The 20250-nt window shown below is 39.8% G+C and overlaps 1 protein-coding gene across 1 annotated transcript in view; it reads right to left on the bottom strand.

The window, feature by feature from the left end:
• Positions 1 to 20250, bottom strand: part of SEMA3C (semaphorin 3C) — a gene marked incomplete at both ends in the record, with an annotated part of 118802 nt that overhangs the window by 5388 nt on the left and 93164 nt on the right. Inside the window, 5 exons of the mRNA XM_080344037.1 lie at positions 137 to 204; positions 3824 to 3981; positions 5238 to 5279; positions 7436 to 7524; positions 19237 to 19459. Of these exons, the coding sequence (XP_080200163.1) occupies positions 137 to 204; positions 3824 to 3981; positions 5238 to 5279; positions 7436 to 7524; positions 19237 to 19459 (580 nt within the window). The remainder of the gene's footprint in view (positions 1 to 136; positions 205 to 3823; positions 3982 to 5237; positions 5280 to 7435; positions 7525 to 19236; positions 19460 to 20250) is intronic.

The raw sequence follows: 20250 nt of genomic DNA, 5'->3' as shown, positions 1-20250 counted from the left end.
ACCAAACCAAAACACAGACTTGGAAAAACATTATGCTTTACCAGTAAACCACACAGATAATGTGAGTTATGATGAGTCACAAAAAGGAAAGTCATGCATTTTTTTATATAGCATGAGGATCTCTAAATTATAGTACCTTTCAGGTTGAATCCTCGGCACTGAGTCAGAGGGTTTCCATGTCTCACGTCTTGCCTACGACTCCTCCTGAAATATTTTGTAAAAAAAAATTGTTATTCCAAGATAGCTACATTGCAAATAAACCCTTTTTCTCTCTTACACTAGATTAACTGCTAGGGACAGTTCATGACCTACTGTTAGTGTGCTTTATTATTGGCAGGCTACCTCGAGTGAAGATACTGTTCACGTGAATAATCTGTTTGTTGAACTTTATAAAATGGCTGTACTTTTCGTAGGTAAAGTAGTTTTGCAGTGGAGATGGAAGAGCTAGAGGTGACGCATAAAATAGATATATGTTGACTGTTGCAAGACCTAACATTCAAAGCCAGACTGTTCTGGAACTCTCCAGAAATGCAAGCACCTAAGAATGAGATGCAGAAGGGTCACAGTGCTCACATCTAATGCACTAACAGAAAATTATAACATAGGGCATGTTCCCTCCTTGATTTTGGCAGGTACCCTATTTTTGGTGCCTGTAGCCACCTGGGTAGCAGAGTGACTGAAGTATTCATCCAGAATGGTGGAGAACTAAGGTTCTGTTCTGTCTTCTACTTGTGTGTGACTATTTCCAAAAGATACTCTAACTCACCAAATCTCAGAATACTTCTACATGAGACTCTGTTATATTACTTGGATGACAGATTAAAAATCACAATTCTGTAGCAGACTAGCTAGACAGATTACTGGGACTGGGAATGCTGGCATTTCAGTCCTCCTCAGCTAGAAGAACATAGCTCATGGAATTCAGTGCATGTAAATCTGGCACCTGAAATTTTTATTCTTATGATATATTGTTTTGTTTACTGAATATTCTGCAAGTTAATTCAATACTTATCAAGTAGAACAAAAAGAAAATATATTGCTGATAGGCTGTTACAAATAGATGCTCCTGCTATATGTATTCTGAACTATGGACTAATGACCTGTGAGATCAGAAACCATAAAAAGCCCCTGGAGCTCCAGTATTGCTGAGTGAAGGGGGATGCCTCTGTGGTCACATTATACCAGGTACTGCACAACCACTCAGAGATAGTGCTTGTAATCATGTGTCACCTGATCCTTCACTGCATTGTTTGAAAAGGATACTTTTGAGAGGTGATGTTTCAATGGAGTAATTTCTGACATTCCAAGTATATTTTTGAAGTTTATAATCAAAAATGTTTCATCTAATGGCTTGAGATCTTAACCTTTGTGAACTATTTGTATGAGTCAAAGGAAACAATGAAGAATTTTAGTGAATTTCAGGATTCCTCTGCTACCATGCGCTGTTCCATCCTGTCACAAATGGCACACTGCTTGCATTAGGCAGTTCTGAGAACATAAACTTACAGTCTGATATTTATTAAAAAAAAAGGTTCAGAAGCTAATGTTTAGAAAATAAAGATAATACTGTCAGGTGTTTTGAGGGAAATCAATGTTGGATGAAGAACTGCAATAATCCATAGGAGAAAGAAGTGTCAAAAGAAGCAAATAAGTGAATGTGTCCAGCAGATACTACTGTCTAGACGACGGGATTTGGCTCCAGTTACCAATGTTTTCTCCTTCTTAATCTCTCGTTAGATAAAGGGACAACTCATTTCCTTCACATATGAAAAACAGATTTGTTTTCCATACAGTATTAGGTGTTTATTTTGGTTTGATATAAAAAGCAAATTGCAAACAAAATGTCAGCACGAAACCAAGCCCCAGTGGAAATAACCCTGGGTGTATAGAATTGAGATGGCAAGGAATCCACTGGAAACTGCACAGACTAGGTGCACCTGACTGCTCATTATATCTTTCCGCTACTATGTTGGTGTAGGAGTTAGGTGGCCTGAGACTTGGGGATTTTTCTTTTCTTTCCTCCCCCATCTTCTGACCTTTGTTCCATAGTAGAAAACAATCATTTTGCAGACTGGAGGCTGCACATACTGAGTGAAAGCAGTAAAAACCCCAGGTACTTTACCAATGGCTGCATGGCCAGGTTGGGCTTTACCTTTTCAACTGAAATAAGGAATGAATTGAGAAAACTTTGCAATAGCGAAAGTAATTGTCTTTCTCAGCTTGGAGGAGACTAAGAGGAGACCTCATTGTGGTTACAGCTTCCTCACAAGGGGAGAAGAAAGGGCAGGCACTGAACTCTTCTCTTTAGCGACCAAAGACAGAATCTGAGGGAATGGCAGGAAGATGTGCCAGGGTAGGTTTAGGTTGGACATAGGAAAAGGTTCTTCCCCCAGAGGGTGCTGGACACTGGAACAGGCTCCCCAGGGAGGTATCACGGCCCCAAGCCTGACAGTGTTCCAGAAGAGACTGGACAAGACCCTCAGACACATGGTGTGAACTGTGGGGTTGTCATATGCAGGGATAGGAGTTGGACTCGATGATCCTTGTGGGTCCCCTCCAACTCAGGACATTTTATGGTTCTATGATTCATCCCAGTGGATGACATTGCCATCAGCTGGCTGGGGCACTGGAGTAGAGCCAAGCTTTGCCTGTTTCTGTCTGTGACCTCCCTCTGCACAGGTAAAGGAGTGAAGCCCATTAACTATACCTGGTGTTCTGTATCTGCAGCTCAGGTGCAGGCAGTGAGCAGAGTGGTGCACAGTGGGCAAAGCTCTGTCATCCATCTGAAAGGTTTGTTTCCTCTGCAGTGATACCTCATTGTATATTCTGTAGCTCTGTTTGTATATCAAGTGAAATCTTAGTAATACAAGAGCTCACTACAGCCTCCTGCTATTAAATATTTCCCTTGAGATGAGGAAAGAGGCTCCTGTTTTGCATAAGAATTATGAGATGGACTATTAGCTCCATTGTAAATTAAAGAGAAATTGCTTTCCCTGTCTGCTTTAATAAATCTCAAGTCAAAACCTCAAAATCTGCAGGCATTACATGGAAATCACATTTACCTAAAATTTCCCTGGAAATAATTCTTTCCACTTAGGAGAAAATGAGGAACAAAAAGAACAAATTACTTTATTCCTCAGATAGTCTGAGAGATATTTTGCTGCATTTAGGGTTATCAAAATTAAATCCAGAGTAAGCAACTGAATTCAAACAAAGGGAACAAATGTTTCATGGATTTTATGTGCATGAGATGGAAGTATTAATATTTATGATTAAGAATGCGTTTTGTTTTGGTTTTTTTCAGTCCATTACTTTAAATATGAAAAGGTAAGTTCTTTATAACATGTTTGCCAGGCTTTTCTCAGTGACAAACAATGATAAGACAAGGGGCAGTGGGTACAAACTGGAATACAGGAGGTTCCACTTATATATGAGAAGAAACTTCTTCACAGTGAGGGTGACAGAACACTGGAACAGGCTGCCCAGGGAGGTTGTGGAGTCTCCTTCTCTGGAGACATTCAAAATCCGCCTGGACACATCCCTGTGTAGCCTCATCTAAGTGTTTCTGCTCCAGTGCGGGGACTGGACTAGATGAACTTTCAAGGTCCCTTCCAATCCCTAACATTCTGTGATTCTGTGATTCTTGCAGGACATGCTCCTAGGTGGTGAATGATTCCAAGCACAATAGCTACAGAGGTTATTGTCTGTACATGCTCCCGAAAGGAATAACATCCCACTTTTCCACCACCTTACAACACCCCAGGCTACAGAGCAGAACAAAAGCCTCCTCTCCTTGCAGACTTGGCTGCTGAACACGGCTCACCTCTTCCCTGTGGGGTAGAACCTGGAGCAGGAGTTGCCGTCCCAGGCACAGTAGGGATCACGGGCCAGGCAGCAGTCGGCGCAGGCGCTCCCGTAGATGTGGCAGCGATGCAGGGACACCTGGGTGACCCCTTCGTCCGAGCTCACATACAACTGTTGCTGCAAAACAGAATGGAAAGATTTATGTCAGATGTGGAGGAGCTTCACCCGAGACTTGGTTAACGCACCTAAAAACCTTTCAATTAATTTTGGAATTAGCTCAAAACCAAGAGGGGAGCCACTAATATATATAAAGCCAAGATAAACACAAATCTCCCATGTGAACGGGCCTATAATATTTCCTCCTTCCTGTTAGAAAACACTTAGAAATACTGGGGAAATGTTAATGTTTTTTGGACATTGAGTGTCATTGTTCTGCTCTGGGGCAGACAGGCTGAGTTAATATTGCTCAAATTGGAGAACTTGGTTCTTATTCAGTGAGGATTATTGGCTCAAGCCTTTGAACTATTTTCTCTGCATATAGTCACTTTAATAAATATTACGCAGAGTTCCTAGTTGGATTTTCCAGTGCACAGATTTCAAAGACATAAAACCTAGAGATCATGCTGAGGCTTAGGGCCAGATTCCGATAGCCTTATATACCTGGAAAAATAAGCTAAAAGAACTTTTTATAAGAAAGGAAAGGTTTTGCCAAAGAAGTTCAAAGTGACAGGGTCATCACCAAAATCTAGGCCAAAATGATTGTTCTACTCAGAAACAATTAATCCATTTTTTAAAAAGTATAAATTAATATTGAACAAAACCCCTGAAGCTCTCCCTGTCTTTTAGTCATAAAACTAAAAAAATTACACAGAATTCAATTAAGTGAATAATATTTACTTGTTAGTAGTTATGAAAAATATTGAGCAACTTGTTGCTTGCAAAATCATGGAATACATATTTTTAGTTTGGGTGTTTAAAATTTCAGCAGAAACCCTCTCAGCTGTTTTCATCATTCTTATTGCCATTGTTTATTACTAATAAACAAACATGTACAATTGCACCACAAACCCGACAGCCCCAAGACTGCCTTTTTGCATTGACCAGACTTCCAAGGGAAAATTTCTTTTTAGAACTTACAGGAAGAAAAGAAGAGCAAATTTCCTCTTTTAGTACCTTTTTTTCCTTAATTGTCAAACAAAACAGCAAAAAAGATGACACTGTCAGTGAATTAGACATGATTTAAATTGTTTTATCTTAGTGGCTCTGGGGCATATTAAACAGCTAGGGAAACTTCAGCCAAGTTTCTCCATATTCATCATGGAAAACCTCCTGTCTATATTTAGTATGCTGCACAAAAAAATGTATTCTAACATTTTTAAGTCAATTTATATCTCAGTTAATAAGAACTAAGTAAGCACTCCAATTTTCTTTACCTTTTTAGAAGAAATCTTCATTGTTGTTATAGGAGAGTTACTCTGAAAGACAAAATTCCAAATCACATTTACAAGGCCTCTCTTGTTAATACTGTTCTAATATTAAAATTAAAAATAAAATTAAATCTAAGTCATATCTAAGAACACTATAACTTTTCATATCTTGGAAAGGCGTCACTCACTCCTACTAATTTTTTGTTATTTTCAGCACTAAACGAACCAAGGAATGTCTCAATAAATATACTGGCTAAACACAACTGCATTATTATTGCTCATGTGTGTCAACAAGTTCTTTTACATTTCTAATTAACCTGCATCTGTGTTACCTCAGCAATACAGGAGCAGCATGTTTTGAAACCATTACTGTCACTTTGTAATAAAAACCAATGATCCTTGATGATGATGATGACAAAGAAAAATCACACAACAGCTCATGCATATTTACCAAATGACCCAGATAAGAATGTCATATTTCCCCTACACATTATCTACAGTGCATACAGTTTGGTTACCATCCAACATATACTTCCAGATTATCAATGTCTAGAATATTAAACATGGCATGTGTGTTATTGAACATTACATTCCCAGAGACCATATACTACTGTGTGTCATCACTGTAGTCTATCATTGCCTGTGTCCAAACCAAATGTTAAAGAGCTGGAAAAGGAATTACCACATTCATTGCCTTAAGAAAGTGAAGCAATTCATTATTCTCAACCAAACAAATGATAAAATTGATGGTAATAATAATGTTCAGCACTTCTTTAAGATTTAGTATTTGCTCAATCACAAAGGAAAGCCATAACGCCGGGCCAGGATTAACTGCAGTGGACTACAAGCAGAGCAGGGAGGCCAGGACTAGAAAATCTGGCTGCGAACTATGTGAACTGGCAAAAGTTTGAAGGAGTTTAGAGTTGCTGTAGTATCTAATGAGCTGTCTGGAGACTCAAGGTCAAATGCAACATTGGATCTGATGCCACATTCTCCTTTCCTTGCTTGTACTCTGGAAAAGAATCAGTGCTTTGCTTACTCTTGATATTTACTTGCATACAGCCAGTGATCTCATCTCCCCCTCTTGGAGAGATTCGTGAAATACTGCTGTGCTGCCCACACAGATTGCAATGGCAGAGGTTACTGTATTGTGATTTTTAGGGTACAGGACAAAATGTCTGTGCACAGAGGTCAAAAGACAAAGTTTAGGGTCAGGATTGCTCTCAGCCCACCTATCTGCTTGCTCTTTTAATTTACCTTTCAGTAGATGGAATTAGTAACAGTTAGATGAAGGCTACTCTTTAGGTAATATAACTCACATGTATCTTTTTTAAAGGAAGGTCTTCAACAAAGGTGTAGAAAGACTAATTATGCCTTTATGAGGTTTAACACAGAGTAAATTCTTTTTCTTAAAGAAATTTTTAAAGCTGTCTGTCTAGATAAAAAAAAAACAACTTAAAATTTCATTTTTGTATTCTCTTAATGAAACAGAAAAGCCCATAACAAAATGCTTCACTAAGTTTATAGACACATACTACCATTTGCCCTAAGACTACCTGCTTTAAAGAATAGCCCATTCAAAAATTTGAAAGGCATTTTCAGCATGAGGGTGAACATTTTCTTTAGGTTGTTAGAAGCTGCTACATGCCAGAGTGATTGACAGAGGTTATTCCCTTATTTCTGCCTGTAGTTGTTTGTATTTCTTTTCAGCTTATGTTGTGTTAAGCCTGTAGCTTTCTTGACTCCAGAGGCATGTGGCTTTGAAGAACTGGAGTTAAGTGAAAACACCAGTTTGCTTCCACTGTGCAGCTCGGAATCAGGAAGATTATCAGATAAGCAAAGTAATACAAAAATCTTAGATTCCATCTGTAAATAGCGACAGTCTCAATACATGATGCCAATGATAAAAGTTGCCTTCTGGCAACCACTATAATATGACCTTGTAAAAATCCAAATCCTTCTAGTCAGTATAACAAAATAAAAAATAAGCAACTTAAATATAGGAGAAAAAAAAAAACCCTTAAGCTAACTACATCCTTCATAATAGTGACATTTATCTTCCTCTTTGGGTGGGTATCAAGCTGACAGTATGCACATTTACTTGATCTTTTATCAAGTCACAGTTGCCCTTGCCAAAGTCTCTTAGAACAAAGTGTTTGTGTGAACACACACATTGGAAGAGTAAAAGTAGGAGCAAGCCAAACCTGAAAAACCTCCAGCTCTTCTAAAATGAGTTCTCCGCTTGCCGAGAAGTTGGTGGGTAGAACAACAACTTTTTGTACGGTTCCTTGATCTGGAAAAGATGAGAAAAAGTGAGACCATGTGGCAGAGACAAAGAAAGAAAAAAACAGATGCACCATTAGCAATTATGAAAAGAAACCACCAAAGCAAGCTCTGTGACATAGAGAAATATATTAAAAGATGTTCAGTAATTTTTAAGGTGTGGGGTAAGAAAGAACCATGAGATGATTCCTTCCCAAGTCACAGACTGTTGATAACTTGTTTGTGACTGTATATAGTATTATTCTTATGTATGAATATGAAGAAGTCATGGTAAGATTGGAGTTAATACCATTACTGTGTACCATTCTACCCAAAAACATCAATCAAAATCAGTATCTTCTGTACTAGTTGCTGTACAGGTACACAGACAGAGGCAGTATCTGCCCCAATGATCTCAAAGTAAAAACACAGCTATATCAACAGATGAAACATAGCTACTGTAGAATTTAATATATATTGATATTGATCAATAAAACATAACAATAACTGATGACATGAAAAGGTAAATCTTCCAAAGAATAACTCCATCTGTACCTGAACAAAACCAAAATGAAGTAAAATGAAAGTTGGGGTGTTGTTTGTTTGTTTGTTTGTTTTTCAGGAGAGTCAATAATCAAGTCTGTTATATTTGGTTTATAAGGAAAAAAGGAAAAGCAAGGCGAAGATACTGTAGCTACTTTATCATGGCTGCCCTCTCAAAATGCACTTCCAACCCTCCCAAATCCATGCAGGTCAAAGGAATAAGAAGTAAGAAGAAAGGGACAATGGCAGTGTTTTTGTGGGGTAGATGTGATAAGGGAGACTAAAGAGATATTTGTGATTAGTTTACCAAATGTGTTATGCAGAAAGAATATCTGTCCAGGAGGGACCTGTCTATGAAGGCTCTTAAAGGCTGAGACAGCCACTGACGTACCTCTGATGTAGCAGAAAATGCAGAATATGGGAGAATCACAAGGATAGGCACGGAGTATTTTTACTTGGAAAAAGCACAGCACATAAAGTTGTTCTTGCCTGAAAGGTCTGGAAATTAGTCTGAGTAGAATGAATTTATTTGCTCAGTATTGATTCTGAGGAATGACACCACATGGTATAGATTCTGTTTGGCCTTCAAAAGTTTTATGAGCAATATAGACTTGTGCAGATAGTAAAACATTAGTACAGTATAATATAGGTAAGTATTTCATGTATTTTTAGGAATTTGTGACCAAAGAAAGGAAATCTCAGCTTCCTGTTTGGCAATTCATGATGTAGACAATGTAAACTGAAAACAGGCAATTTTGCTTCTAAGGTCAGCGACTAAATACCATAGCTGGAACTGCAGGGCAAGTTGGTTACAGTAAATAATTTACATCTTCTTATTTCACTAGAGGAAGCCACCAAATAATAATATATTTTACTTAAAAAAAAAAAAAAAAAATCAGGTTTAAAGCCAGAATATTGATATGTAATGACCTGACCACACACAGAGAGCACATTGTATTATTTTATCATTAAAAAGAAAAAAAAGGAAAAGAAACTGAAAGCTGACAAGACTCAAAAATGTGTAGCTATCAATTCTACTTGCTCAGGGCACATTAGGCATGAATTTTACATGAGAATTTCCTAGGGAGAACATTCATTCTCATTATACAATGGCATGATAAACCAGTTCCTTCCGAAGAAACTTTACTGAAACTAAATCTTGTGATAGCACAGCTGTGGTCTAGACTGGGTGCCAGTATTAGCAAAGCTATGAGAACCGAGAGAGATTTACTAACTGCCAGGACCCACTGAAGCTTTAAACTGCTGCAGATGCATCCCTCGGTGGAGCTAAGGAGAAGCATGTGTGTGTGTGTATTTCTGCTCCTGCTAAAGTGAATAACCCATGCACAAATGTACACAGCTTAAGCCCAGTCTAACTCTGCCTCTTTGCATCCTTTTATCAATGTCCTCTCTAACGTTAAACTACACCATACAAAACACTGCATCAAGAGTGCAGGAAGGAGTTGCAGCCTTTTGTGGGTTTTGTTTTTGTTTCTCAACTGCCTGCAAAATGTCAACTACCTGTAACCCTGATATACAGGGCACTAAGCATGTTGACAGTGACCTTACCTGCAAAGGAATGTGAGCTTGCTGAGCCTCTGAAGAACCGGTTTATTTCAATAATCCATTAGCACATACCCCGCATTTAAAATTCCTAAATAGTCTTTAGTCTTCAAACATTGCCCCAAACTGAAATCAGAACCTGAGGGGAGATTTTATCCTGGGCATTGGCACAGAAAATACTGATAATGCCTGACGCCAAGTCCTTGTGTCCTAATAACCTTTCTTATTTGAAAACTAGGTTCCTATCTACCTTTTTGTCACACCTCAGTAAAATACACAGAGTTAAGGACTGTTTACCTTGTATTAATTCCCTTTGACTCAATATTTTACCATTCACTTTGATTCAGTATAGTACCATGAGGGACAGATCATTGCAGAAAGGAATGTTCCATTGTTTTAAAGGAATTAGTAAACTTAATACAACATTTAAAACAGATATTCATATTAAGAAAAGTAGGCAATAAAAAGCTATTCATTAAACAAAACCACTGAGAGCAAGGAATTCCAATAGTCTGTGTGTACATATATATATGCATATATATACATACTTCCAACAATACGTGGCTCGTAGGCTGTAGCCCTCCACCCCTTCTATAGCTTTTCTGCTCTTTCTCAGCCTGTCCCTTAAATGAAAAGCAAATATTTGTGCCCAGAGAACACTTCTTATTCCTTTCTCAGTATTGCTGAGGTCTCCACTATAAGCACAGTAGCTGACAAATCAAGTCACCTATATGTGTTCTGTCAGAAAGCTTATGCTACATCTCAGTTTTGCTTATTTCCTTTAATGGCAAAGCAGCAAACTAAATTCCCTGGGTCAGAAGGAAGGTTGGAAAGGATGCAGCACTGTGCACTGCAGGAGATATTTCCAAAGTAGCAGTGCCTGAGCTGTTTCCCAGTGTATTTCACAATAATTTTTTGTGTTGTGAGCCAGGCATAAAAGATCACCAATCAAGTATAAGTTTGTTGTTTTTGGTTTTTTTTTTCCACATTTAGGTCAACATATGAATTTATAAGCTAATTCTGTACAAACCATAGAAGTGAACAGGATGGTTTCCTTCTCTGTTTTCTTGTTAATTCCAGAAATACACTTGAAAACAGTTCTACATTGTTGTGATATCACAGAGTCATGAAAAAAAGCTATTGTGCCTCCAAAATATCAAACCATCTTCAGAATACATGAAGTGAAGAAGCAGATCTTCCCTGACTTTTCACCGGGAACTGTTTGCAGCTTCACATCAGCCCAGCAGCCTGCGAGTCAAGGGCAGATGGACAAAGGAGAAGGAATCTCCCTCAAGCTGACTGCAACAGGACAAGGGCATCTCATAGTGACTGCATAGTTTCAAACCTGCTTGGGCAACTCTAGGTCTCTCAGCTTGACATGGAAGACAATGTTACTGAGATCACGTTCCCTCTGAGAGGATGGAGAAAGAGGAAACAGCAAGGGAGGAAAATTATAACCTCCTACTGGCTAAAACATGGTGTAGAGTCCGGAGAGCGAGAAATAAATAGAGAAGATGGAAATCCAATAAATGGTCCAAGGAAGGAAGGAGAGACGAATAAATACTATTACTGCTAATAATAATAAAAATAAAAAGTAAACAAACAAACAAACAAACAGCTTTATTGGAATGCAGGGCAGGATTCTGGACCTATATTAATCAACTAAGCTTCATGGATACCAGTTGGATTATGCCTGATTATGCTAATTCCAGGTCTTACTGACCATGGGCAATGGAAAAGGCAAATCTTAATGAACAGCAATGAAAAATATACAGGTGTTTGGCTGGAATCTATATTTCAGAAGCTGAATCTACAGGTCTGTGTTTAAATCTTATTCTCTGAATTTTGACTATATTTTCTTTCCCCGGCCTTAAGTGAACACTCCAGTGATCGGCATTGTGAGCCTCAGAGAGAGTCAAGGCCCATCCACCCCTGAGCCACATCACACACACAAATTGAACAACAAATAAAAAACCCAAGTTTCCACATCATTAAAAAATGACTGCAATGGAGACTAACTGGTACCCTGGCAGGAGTTTCACATAGAAGACTCCTGCAGTAATCCCCCATCCCTGATATGTCACGCATTGCTGGAAACCCTCCGAAACTTTTATCCATGTTGTACCTGTCAGCCTAATGGTAGTTTAATTATTTTTTGGTCTCTAATCTGAGTTGAATCTGATGCAAAAAAATAACATTATGATGAAAAAAAGACAGCAAAGAGTTTGAACAAAGCTTAAAATATCTCTGTTCAAGAAAATGTGGAGGTTCAACAGGACACCTGAGATGGTGGCAGGTTAGCAGTTGAGGCTGCGAGCCAGGTCCCCATACTCTCCGATGTCCTTAGGTGTCTGCTGTAAGCCAGGGCTTTTACTACAGCCACCTAATCTCTCTGTGCTTTAGTTCATCTATCAAATGGGTGTAACTATTTTCTAGCTCATAGAATTGCTGTGAAACTTTGTCAAGTCACTTCAAGCTACAACAAAGAACAGAAAAATGGATACAAATGTCTAATGAGCTCATACTTGAGGGCAGAACTTTCACATAGGCCCAGCTTAGTCAGTCTTCTGGGACACACTGTGATCTTGTTTGAACAAAAACTGAACAGGGAAAATGAAACAGGTGGAGGAACACCTTCTCAGCTTACATATCTTCTTAAAAGGCTGTGAAAAAGCTTTGGATGAGTTGGTCAACAAAGGCTTTGAATGACGCAGGCAGTGTGACCAAGAGGAAGAAGGAAACCCTGTCTGTTGCCTATTGTGCCACTGTTGTGCAACATCATCTTCCCAAGCTCACAGACACGAAGCTGCAGCCAGTGAGTCTGTGGGAGGCAAGTTTGCTCTTCTGACCAGATTATCTCTCTCCGTTAGAATCTGTAGCTCATTACATGATTTCGGCTGTCGTGTTACTGGAGGCTACTGTTGTCAGCAAGGTTTAGTTTTCCAAAAAGGCAGATATCATGCAACACCATGAAAATGAGTATTACAGCCTCAGTTCTGAAGGCACTTACTGCATCCAGACTTCAAAAACAAGCGTTGCATCAGAGAAGAACAGAAAATAAAAAACATCGATGAACCTCATGCCACATCAGATGCATGTGGCCCACATTAATCATCTGAATAAGCAACACTGAAGTCTGAAGTGTCTTTTCATGACAGGAACTTAGATCTCTTTACACAAAAATATATCCTATCTTGATAGCAAGGAGCTGAAAAAAAATCCTATTGGTGCCTGTGGCTGTTTAACATACCCAAGTTTGACCCAGACATTTAAATATTTTCATAACACCAAGAGTAATAAAAAATCCCATGCATAATCTTTCAGTTGTGCAATCTGCATGTACTTTGACCAAAGGCTTTCGTACTGCAAGCAGTAGGTGGCATGCTTAAAAAATAAATATTAATCTCAGGAAAATGTTCTCATGCTGTTTTACTGCTGTTCTTAAAACTCAGATGGAAAACAACCTACCAAAGGATAAATGGAAAATGTCGAAAGATTGGGTTCTTTAGATATAGCTGAAATGAGTAATTACAGTAAAACTCCAGGGTGAATCAAAAACTTCAGGACTGAGTCCCAGCCTACCACAGAAATGGGATAAGCGAAGCAGAACTCTAACCCCAAATTCCCTAACTGCTTATGTTATTACTCATTGCACAGGGAAAAGGTATTATCAGCACCGCCCTTGTCAAATATGCAGATGAGTGATTACATTATATGCAAGTAAGTTGTCCCTTGGGATTCTGTTTGGGAAGATGAGGTGTACAGCACCCTTCTCTTGTAGCACTGTTCTTTATTAATAAAGACTTGCTCCTTACTCTAAATCAACTCATTTCAGAGTGTGGCAGAGAGATCCCTTTGGGTAGACTTAACAAAACCAGCAAGCTTTGTTAAGTGCTTTGGGAGTATTCAGGTTGAAAAGCATAGAGAAAATAGAAGATGGTTATAATTTGAAAAGCAGGTGAAATGCTGCAAGAACAATGTCCCTGGAACTTACTTTGTTAGCAATGTAGGCAAGCAAGGAAGAAAAGCAACATATTAACTCTGGACATAGATCAGCTCCTGTGAGCAGCTCAGCACTTTTGTTTCAGGGTGTGAAGGAAACACTAAACTTAGTTCACACTAATGTGAAAAAATGACACAGCTGCCTACACCCTCCCATGCCATGGTGACACGATGAAAACCACTGGGGTTCTTGGAGCTTTCTACTTCTGTTATTCTTCACTTGCATTCAGGAACTGATTTATTACTGGGGCTATAGAGGAGGAAGAGAGGCAAAGCTAAACATTTTCTGTGTTCTGCATCTGGCAAGACATAAAACACTCCAATTTCAAGCATGAGACAGGTCACTGACAGTGACAGACATGGCTGGCAACATCTCAGTTCAGCAGCAGTAACTCATCATCCAAGCTGAGTGTAATTGTCACCAGGTGTCAAGTCCCATTGTCTCCGGCTGTGGGGCTCCAGGCTCCCAAGGAAATTATCACATGAAATTCTCCTATACAATGTGGTTTTTGCATTTGCTGGGATGAACTGACACCAAAGCAAATCCCCTCAGCATTCTTTTTGACAGCTAATATCTCTATCGAATCCTCTGGAGTCTCACAGAAGCAGAGAATAAAGAAAACAAGTTTCTCCTCTCAGTGGCTGAAACTTGATCAATTTTATTTAAAATGGGCTGAGAAATGCAGCAAGTTACATTGCACCAGTTTCTTCTGAGGAAGATCTTGGAAGCTGTTAATGTCCTCTGCCCTTCTCAGGGAGAACAATGCCTCCCCTCCAGCTAACTAGAAAGCAGACAATTATCCTCGTCTCCAGTGTAACATAGAAGATAAAGCAATGAATCAAGAGCTGCAGTTTACGTATTTATACCATAATGGACGCCGTGCTGACACACAGCAGAGGATTAACAAAACATAAGAACAAGCTGAAGTATGTTAATGTTTCTAACTAGTAACAGGTGTATGAGTGAGACGACACTGATCACCTAAAAAGCAGGGAGCTAATCAAATCATAAAATGAAAAGAACTGTATCTCTTGCAGAATTATGGAAATGCTAAATATCAGTGCTGTGCATTTTCATGCACATTTCAAATTTTCAGTGCATTTCCAGTATTAACTATCACTGCTACATTAAGAATCCTATATTGGTTGGAAACTTTTCCACTAATCACAGTATCACAGTATGTTCTGGATTGGAAGGGACCTCAAAAGATCATCTAGTCCAATCCCCCTGCTGGAGCAGGAACGCCTAAGTGAGGTTGCACAGGAACTTGTCCAGGTGGGTCTTGAATGTCTCCAGAGAAGGAGACTCCACAACCTCCCTGGGCAGCCTGTTCCAGTGTCTGTCACCCTTACTGAGAAGAAGTTTTTTCTCAAATTTAAGTGGAACCTCTTGTGTTCCAGCTTGATCCCATTGCCCCTTGTCCTATCATTGTTTGCCAACGAGAAGAGCCTGGCTCCATCCTCATGGCACTCACCCTTTATATATTTATAAACATTAATAAGGTCACCCCTCAGTCTCCTCTTCTCCAAACTAAAGAGACCAAGCTCCCCCAGCCTTTCCTCATAAGGGAGGTGCTCCACTCCCTTAATCATCTTGGTTGCCCTACGCTGGACCCTCTCCAGCAGTTCCTTGTCCTTCTTGAACTGAGGGGCCCAGAACTGGACACAATATTCCAGATGGGGTCTCACCAGGGCAGAGTAGAGGGGAAGGAGGACCTCTCTTGATCTACTAACCACCCCCCTTCTAATACATCCCAGGATGCCATTGGCCTTCCTGGCCACAAGGGCACAGTGCTGGCTCATGGTCATCCTGTTGTCCATCAGGATCCCCAGGTCCCTTTCCCCTACACTGCTCTCTAATATGTAATTTCCCAACCGATACTGGAACCTGGGGTTGTTCCTGCCCAGATGCAGGACTCTACACTTTTCCTTGTTAAATTTCATTAGGTTATTCCCCGCCCAACTCTCCAGCCTGTCTAGGTCTCGCTGGATGGCAGCACAGCCTTCTGGCGTGTCAGCCACTCCTCCCAGCTTAGTGTCATCAGCAAACTTGCTGATAGTACACTCTATTCCCTCGTCTCAGTCGTTAATGAATATATTGAATAATACTGGCCCCAGTACTGACCCCTGAGGTACTCCACTAGATACTGGTCTCCAACTAGACTCCGCACCATTGACTACCACTCTCTGGCTTCTCTCCTTAAGCCAGTTTGTAACCCACCTCACTACTCTATTGTCTAGACCACACCTCCGCAACTTAGCAACTAGGATGCTGTGGGAGACAGTGTCAAAGGCTTTACTGAAGTCAAGGTAGACCACATCCACGGCTCTGCCATCATCCATCCACCTTGTAACATTCTCATAAAAGGCTATGAGGTTGGTCAAGCATGACTTACCCTTGGTAAAGCCATGCTGACTGCCCCTAATAACTTTCTTATCCTTGATATGCCTTGAGATAGCACCAAGGATAAGTTGTTCCATTACTTTCCCAGGGACAGAGGTGAGGCTGACCGGTCTATAGTTACCCGGGTCCTCCTTCTTGCCCTTTTTGAAGATTGGAGTGACATTTGCTTTCCTCCAATCCTCGGGCACCTCTCCCGTTTCCCAAGACTTGGCAAAGACGATGGAGAGCGGTCCAGCAATGACCTCAGCCAGCTCCCTCAGCACTCGCGGATGCATCCCATCTGGACCCATGGATTTATGGATGTCCAGTCTATTTAATTGCTCCTTAACCCAGTCCTTATCAACTAAAGCAAGCTCCTCCATTGACCTGGCTTCATCTGGGGTCTCAGGGGTACAGGACTCTCCAGGACAGCCTCCGGCAGAGTAGACAGAGACAAAGAAGGCATTCAGTAATTCTGCCTTCTCTGTATCTTCCGCCACCAGGGCACCCACCCCATTCCTCAGTGGGCCTACATTGCCCCTGGTATTAGTTTTATCCGCTATGTATTTGAAAAAGTTCTTTTTGCTGTCCTTGACCCCTCTCGCCAGCTGTAATTCTAAGGAGGCCTTGGCTATCCTAGCTGCCTTCCTACATCCTCTAACAGTAGCCTTATATTCTTCCCAAGTGGCCAGCCCCTGCTTCCATGACCTGTAAACTCTCCTCTTCTGCTTGAGCATACCCAATAGATTCCTATTCAACCACGCAGGCCTCCTGGCTCCCTTCCTTGACTTCCTACGTGTGGGGATGCTCTGATCCTGAGCGTGGAAGAAGCAATCTCTGAATGCAATCCAGCTCTCTTGGGCCCCTTTTCTAATCTTTACTAATCTTCTAATCTTTACTAATCTTTAGTAGAATTTTCCTCCAATTAACATCAGATATTTAGAGATATTTAAAACAATGGCTCTGCTATAAAATATTCATTTGAGGGGAATAAAGCTAATAGAAAAGCAAACCTTCTCTTTTACTAGGAGTTCTCATGGAATCATATAACAGTAGTAGGGACAATACCTATTAATACTTCTTATATTTCTTTAATAGTGGAGAAAGACTCTTCACTTTTGTAGGAAAGGAGGAAAATTACCCTGAAGGGTCTCAAAGTCAAAAACTGTAGCTGCATTAAATAAAGTAAAAAGAAAATGTGGTTACATGTTAGAGAAGGGGGAAAAAGAACCCTCACTTCAAGAAGAAAGGCCTATCTTAATTAACTTGATTTGGTAGTTTCCAATGACTCTGCAAATAGAATTATAAAGATGGTCAAGAACAACTTAAAAATCATTTAGCAACTGCCAACCAAGAAAAAAAAAAACAAACAGATCAAAAATTGATGAAATTCCTAATGTAATTCATTAGCATGAGATTCTCCTACTTTGACTATGCCTCACAGTACACTAAGCATTCACAGTACAGTAGATGGTGACCTAGTAACTGACACAAGAATATGAACAAAGCATTTCTCTTTTTCCCATTTCCTTTCATTGAACTGCAGGACCCTGTAGGCTGGAAGGTGGTCTGAGAACTGATCTGGTCCAGTCTCCCGCTCAAAGCAGGTCCAACCAAAGCAGGTCGCCTGGGGCTGTGTTGGGCTGTGTTTTGAATCCTTTGAGTCTCTGAGGAAGAAGACTATTCTATGATTGTGTAAAGGAGAATCCACAACTTCTCTGGGCCCTTGCAATGTCCTACACCAAGCACCTTGAGAAGAGTCCAGATCTGTTTATTCCCATTAGCGAGCTGTACTGTCCCATTAGATAGGTGTCAGCAGCACTAAGCTTAGCTTTCTCTGAATAAACCCAATTCTCCCAGCATCTTCTCATACATCACACGCTACAGTCTCTCAGCTCATCTGGTTCCATTAGGTCAATGTTTTCGTTGTACTGGGGAGCCCACAACTGGACATGGTACTCCTGACAGGACCTTAATACAGGGGAAGCATCCCCTCCAGCAGCCTGCTGGCTGGATATAGTTCTACTAAGACAGCACAGCATGCAGCTTGTCTTCTTAGGCACAAGGGCACCCTGCTGATTTTGATAGCTGGGGAGGTTTTTCTGAAATAAGTGAAGATAGTTCCTTTTAATCCTGCCCTTATAGAAGCCTGAGATTCTTGAGAGAATTTTCAGCACCAGCTTCCTAAATCTATTATAACAGGATGGTTATTCCGAGCCCCATGTGAGTTCGCTGGCAGACACGGTTATCATACAAGCAGAAAACAACCAGGACCCCAATAATATGTGAAGCATATAAGCAATGCAAGCCATTTCTATAATTATTTTCTGATGTTCAGAGATATATTTGCTCTCTTGGAGTTATTTTCCTTTGTTCTACTTGAAACCATCTGTAGTAAGAAAAGATTAGCCTTTGTGCCTATCAACCTATAATGCCCTGTTAACCCAGCGGGAGTTTCAGATATGAATGCATTCTGGGGTCTAGCCAGAGCATGACTCTGCTCGTCTGCTTCCATCAGAGGAGTGTGATTCATGTCTGAATATTTAAAAAAATCAGAACTGATCAGTGTGAGAATCACTTGACCTGTTCCCTGCAGACAGCATAACACCAGATTCAAATTTGATGTAAGTAGAAACAAAATGTAGGTTTTATTAGACAGAAATTATTTTAGAATACTTGGATCAAAATCTCTGATTTTCTGTGTCCACTACTGCTAGGACTCCAAGTTGTTGTTGTTGTTGTTGTTGTTGTTTGTTTGTTTGTTTGTTTGTGTGGAGTTGTGGAATTGTTTTTTCTGCCATTGTAACATCCTGATCAGGTTGTACTTTTCTTCAGAAGTAGCTTACACAGCATATATTAAATAAAGATGATGACAGCATACAAAGCAATACAAAGCCAGGTTTTGGTATTTTTACTAATGTTAGGGAGCATCAAATTCTAATGTGGAATCATGTTGCAGAAAAACCATATTCCAGAGAAAAATAATTTAGATCAAATACAATATACATTAGTGTTGAGTTCTGTCTCAAATAATATTCATATCAATACATTGCACTTCTTGCACATAATTGATGTCTATAAGAAACATAAAAATGCACAGAAAAGAACATAATTTTTTAATTTCTATAGACATTTTTTAGACAGCAAATATGTTTAACCAAACATTTCTGAAAGCTGTAAGATGGACCGATCTGAGCTGATTGGAAATTTTAATGCGATGGAGGAAAATGACAATTGATAAGTTTGTCTTACCTGTTCCAAGAAATAAGACGTGGTATCTTCCGTCAGCAGCATTCACTCGATCCACAGCAATCTTTGTATACTTGTAGTCGGCTCCTATCCGGATGATTAATGGCCTCTTGTGTATTGGGTAAATGGGATTAAACATCAATGGGTGATTCCTGATGAAGGTCACAACATCGTCTGGAAACTCTTTGGTTGTCCGCATATTAGGTGTAAAGGCTCCTCCTGGACACTGTTGAAAACATGCACAGCAAGGCTTAACAATACTGACCATCCTTCAGAGAGTTTTCATCTCCTAGTCATTTACAAATATTGACAGAGAGTTGACAAAGCAAGTTCCCGAAAGAGCACTTCAGATTCTGACTGAAAGTAATTATGTTCCAGCAATGGGAATGAAGTGTTTGAATAGCTGTGCTTTGAACTCACATCAGTTCAGATAAAACAAACATAAACATATTTTTGCACTTTCAAAACCCATCTTGATGGCTAAGATCCATACTTCTGGACCTATTTCCACATTCTTTATGTTCCCAACTGCCCGTTGAAAAAAAAAAATCCAAATAATTGGTATGGAAAGCTACCAAACTTTTGCAGATAGTTAGTTATAGATTTAGTACAAAGGCAAAAGGTGAAATCTGATATTAACTGTAATATGTTCAATATCCTTCTAGTTACTGTGTTGATTACGAAATTGTAAAAGAGCCTGTGGCTCATCTTCATTTGAAAAAAACAAAGGGAGTTTATAAGGGAGTCTCATGACAACTCATTTACGTCTGAGAAGGCTGACCATTCACAGGATCTTGTTCACACTTTACCCTCTACAGAGGTTACTCAATACTCTGGATGCTTCCTTAAATATAATGAAGAACCAGCCAAACAATCAGCCCTGAGGCATTCTGGACCTCATGAGGAAATAACAGCAATCTTAGAATGCTCAAGTGCTTACTGAGAGTGAAACTAAAAGATGACTGTGGGAAGAAATTCTGGAGCTATGTCAGTAACTGGTACAATGTTCTGGATGTA

The sequence above is a fragment of the Nesoenas mayeri genome, assembly GCF_963082525.1.
Source record: "Nesoenas mayeri genome assembly, chromosome: 1".
In the NCBI taxonomy this organism is placed as follows: domain Eukaryota; kingdom Metazoa; phylum Chordata; class Aves; order Columbiformes; family Columbidae; genus Nesoenas; species Nesoenas mayeri.
Note: the sequence above shows the minus strand (reverse complement) of the source record. Positions and strands in the feature narration are given on the sequence as shown.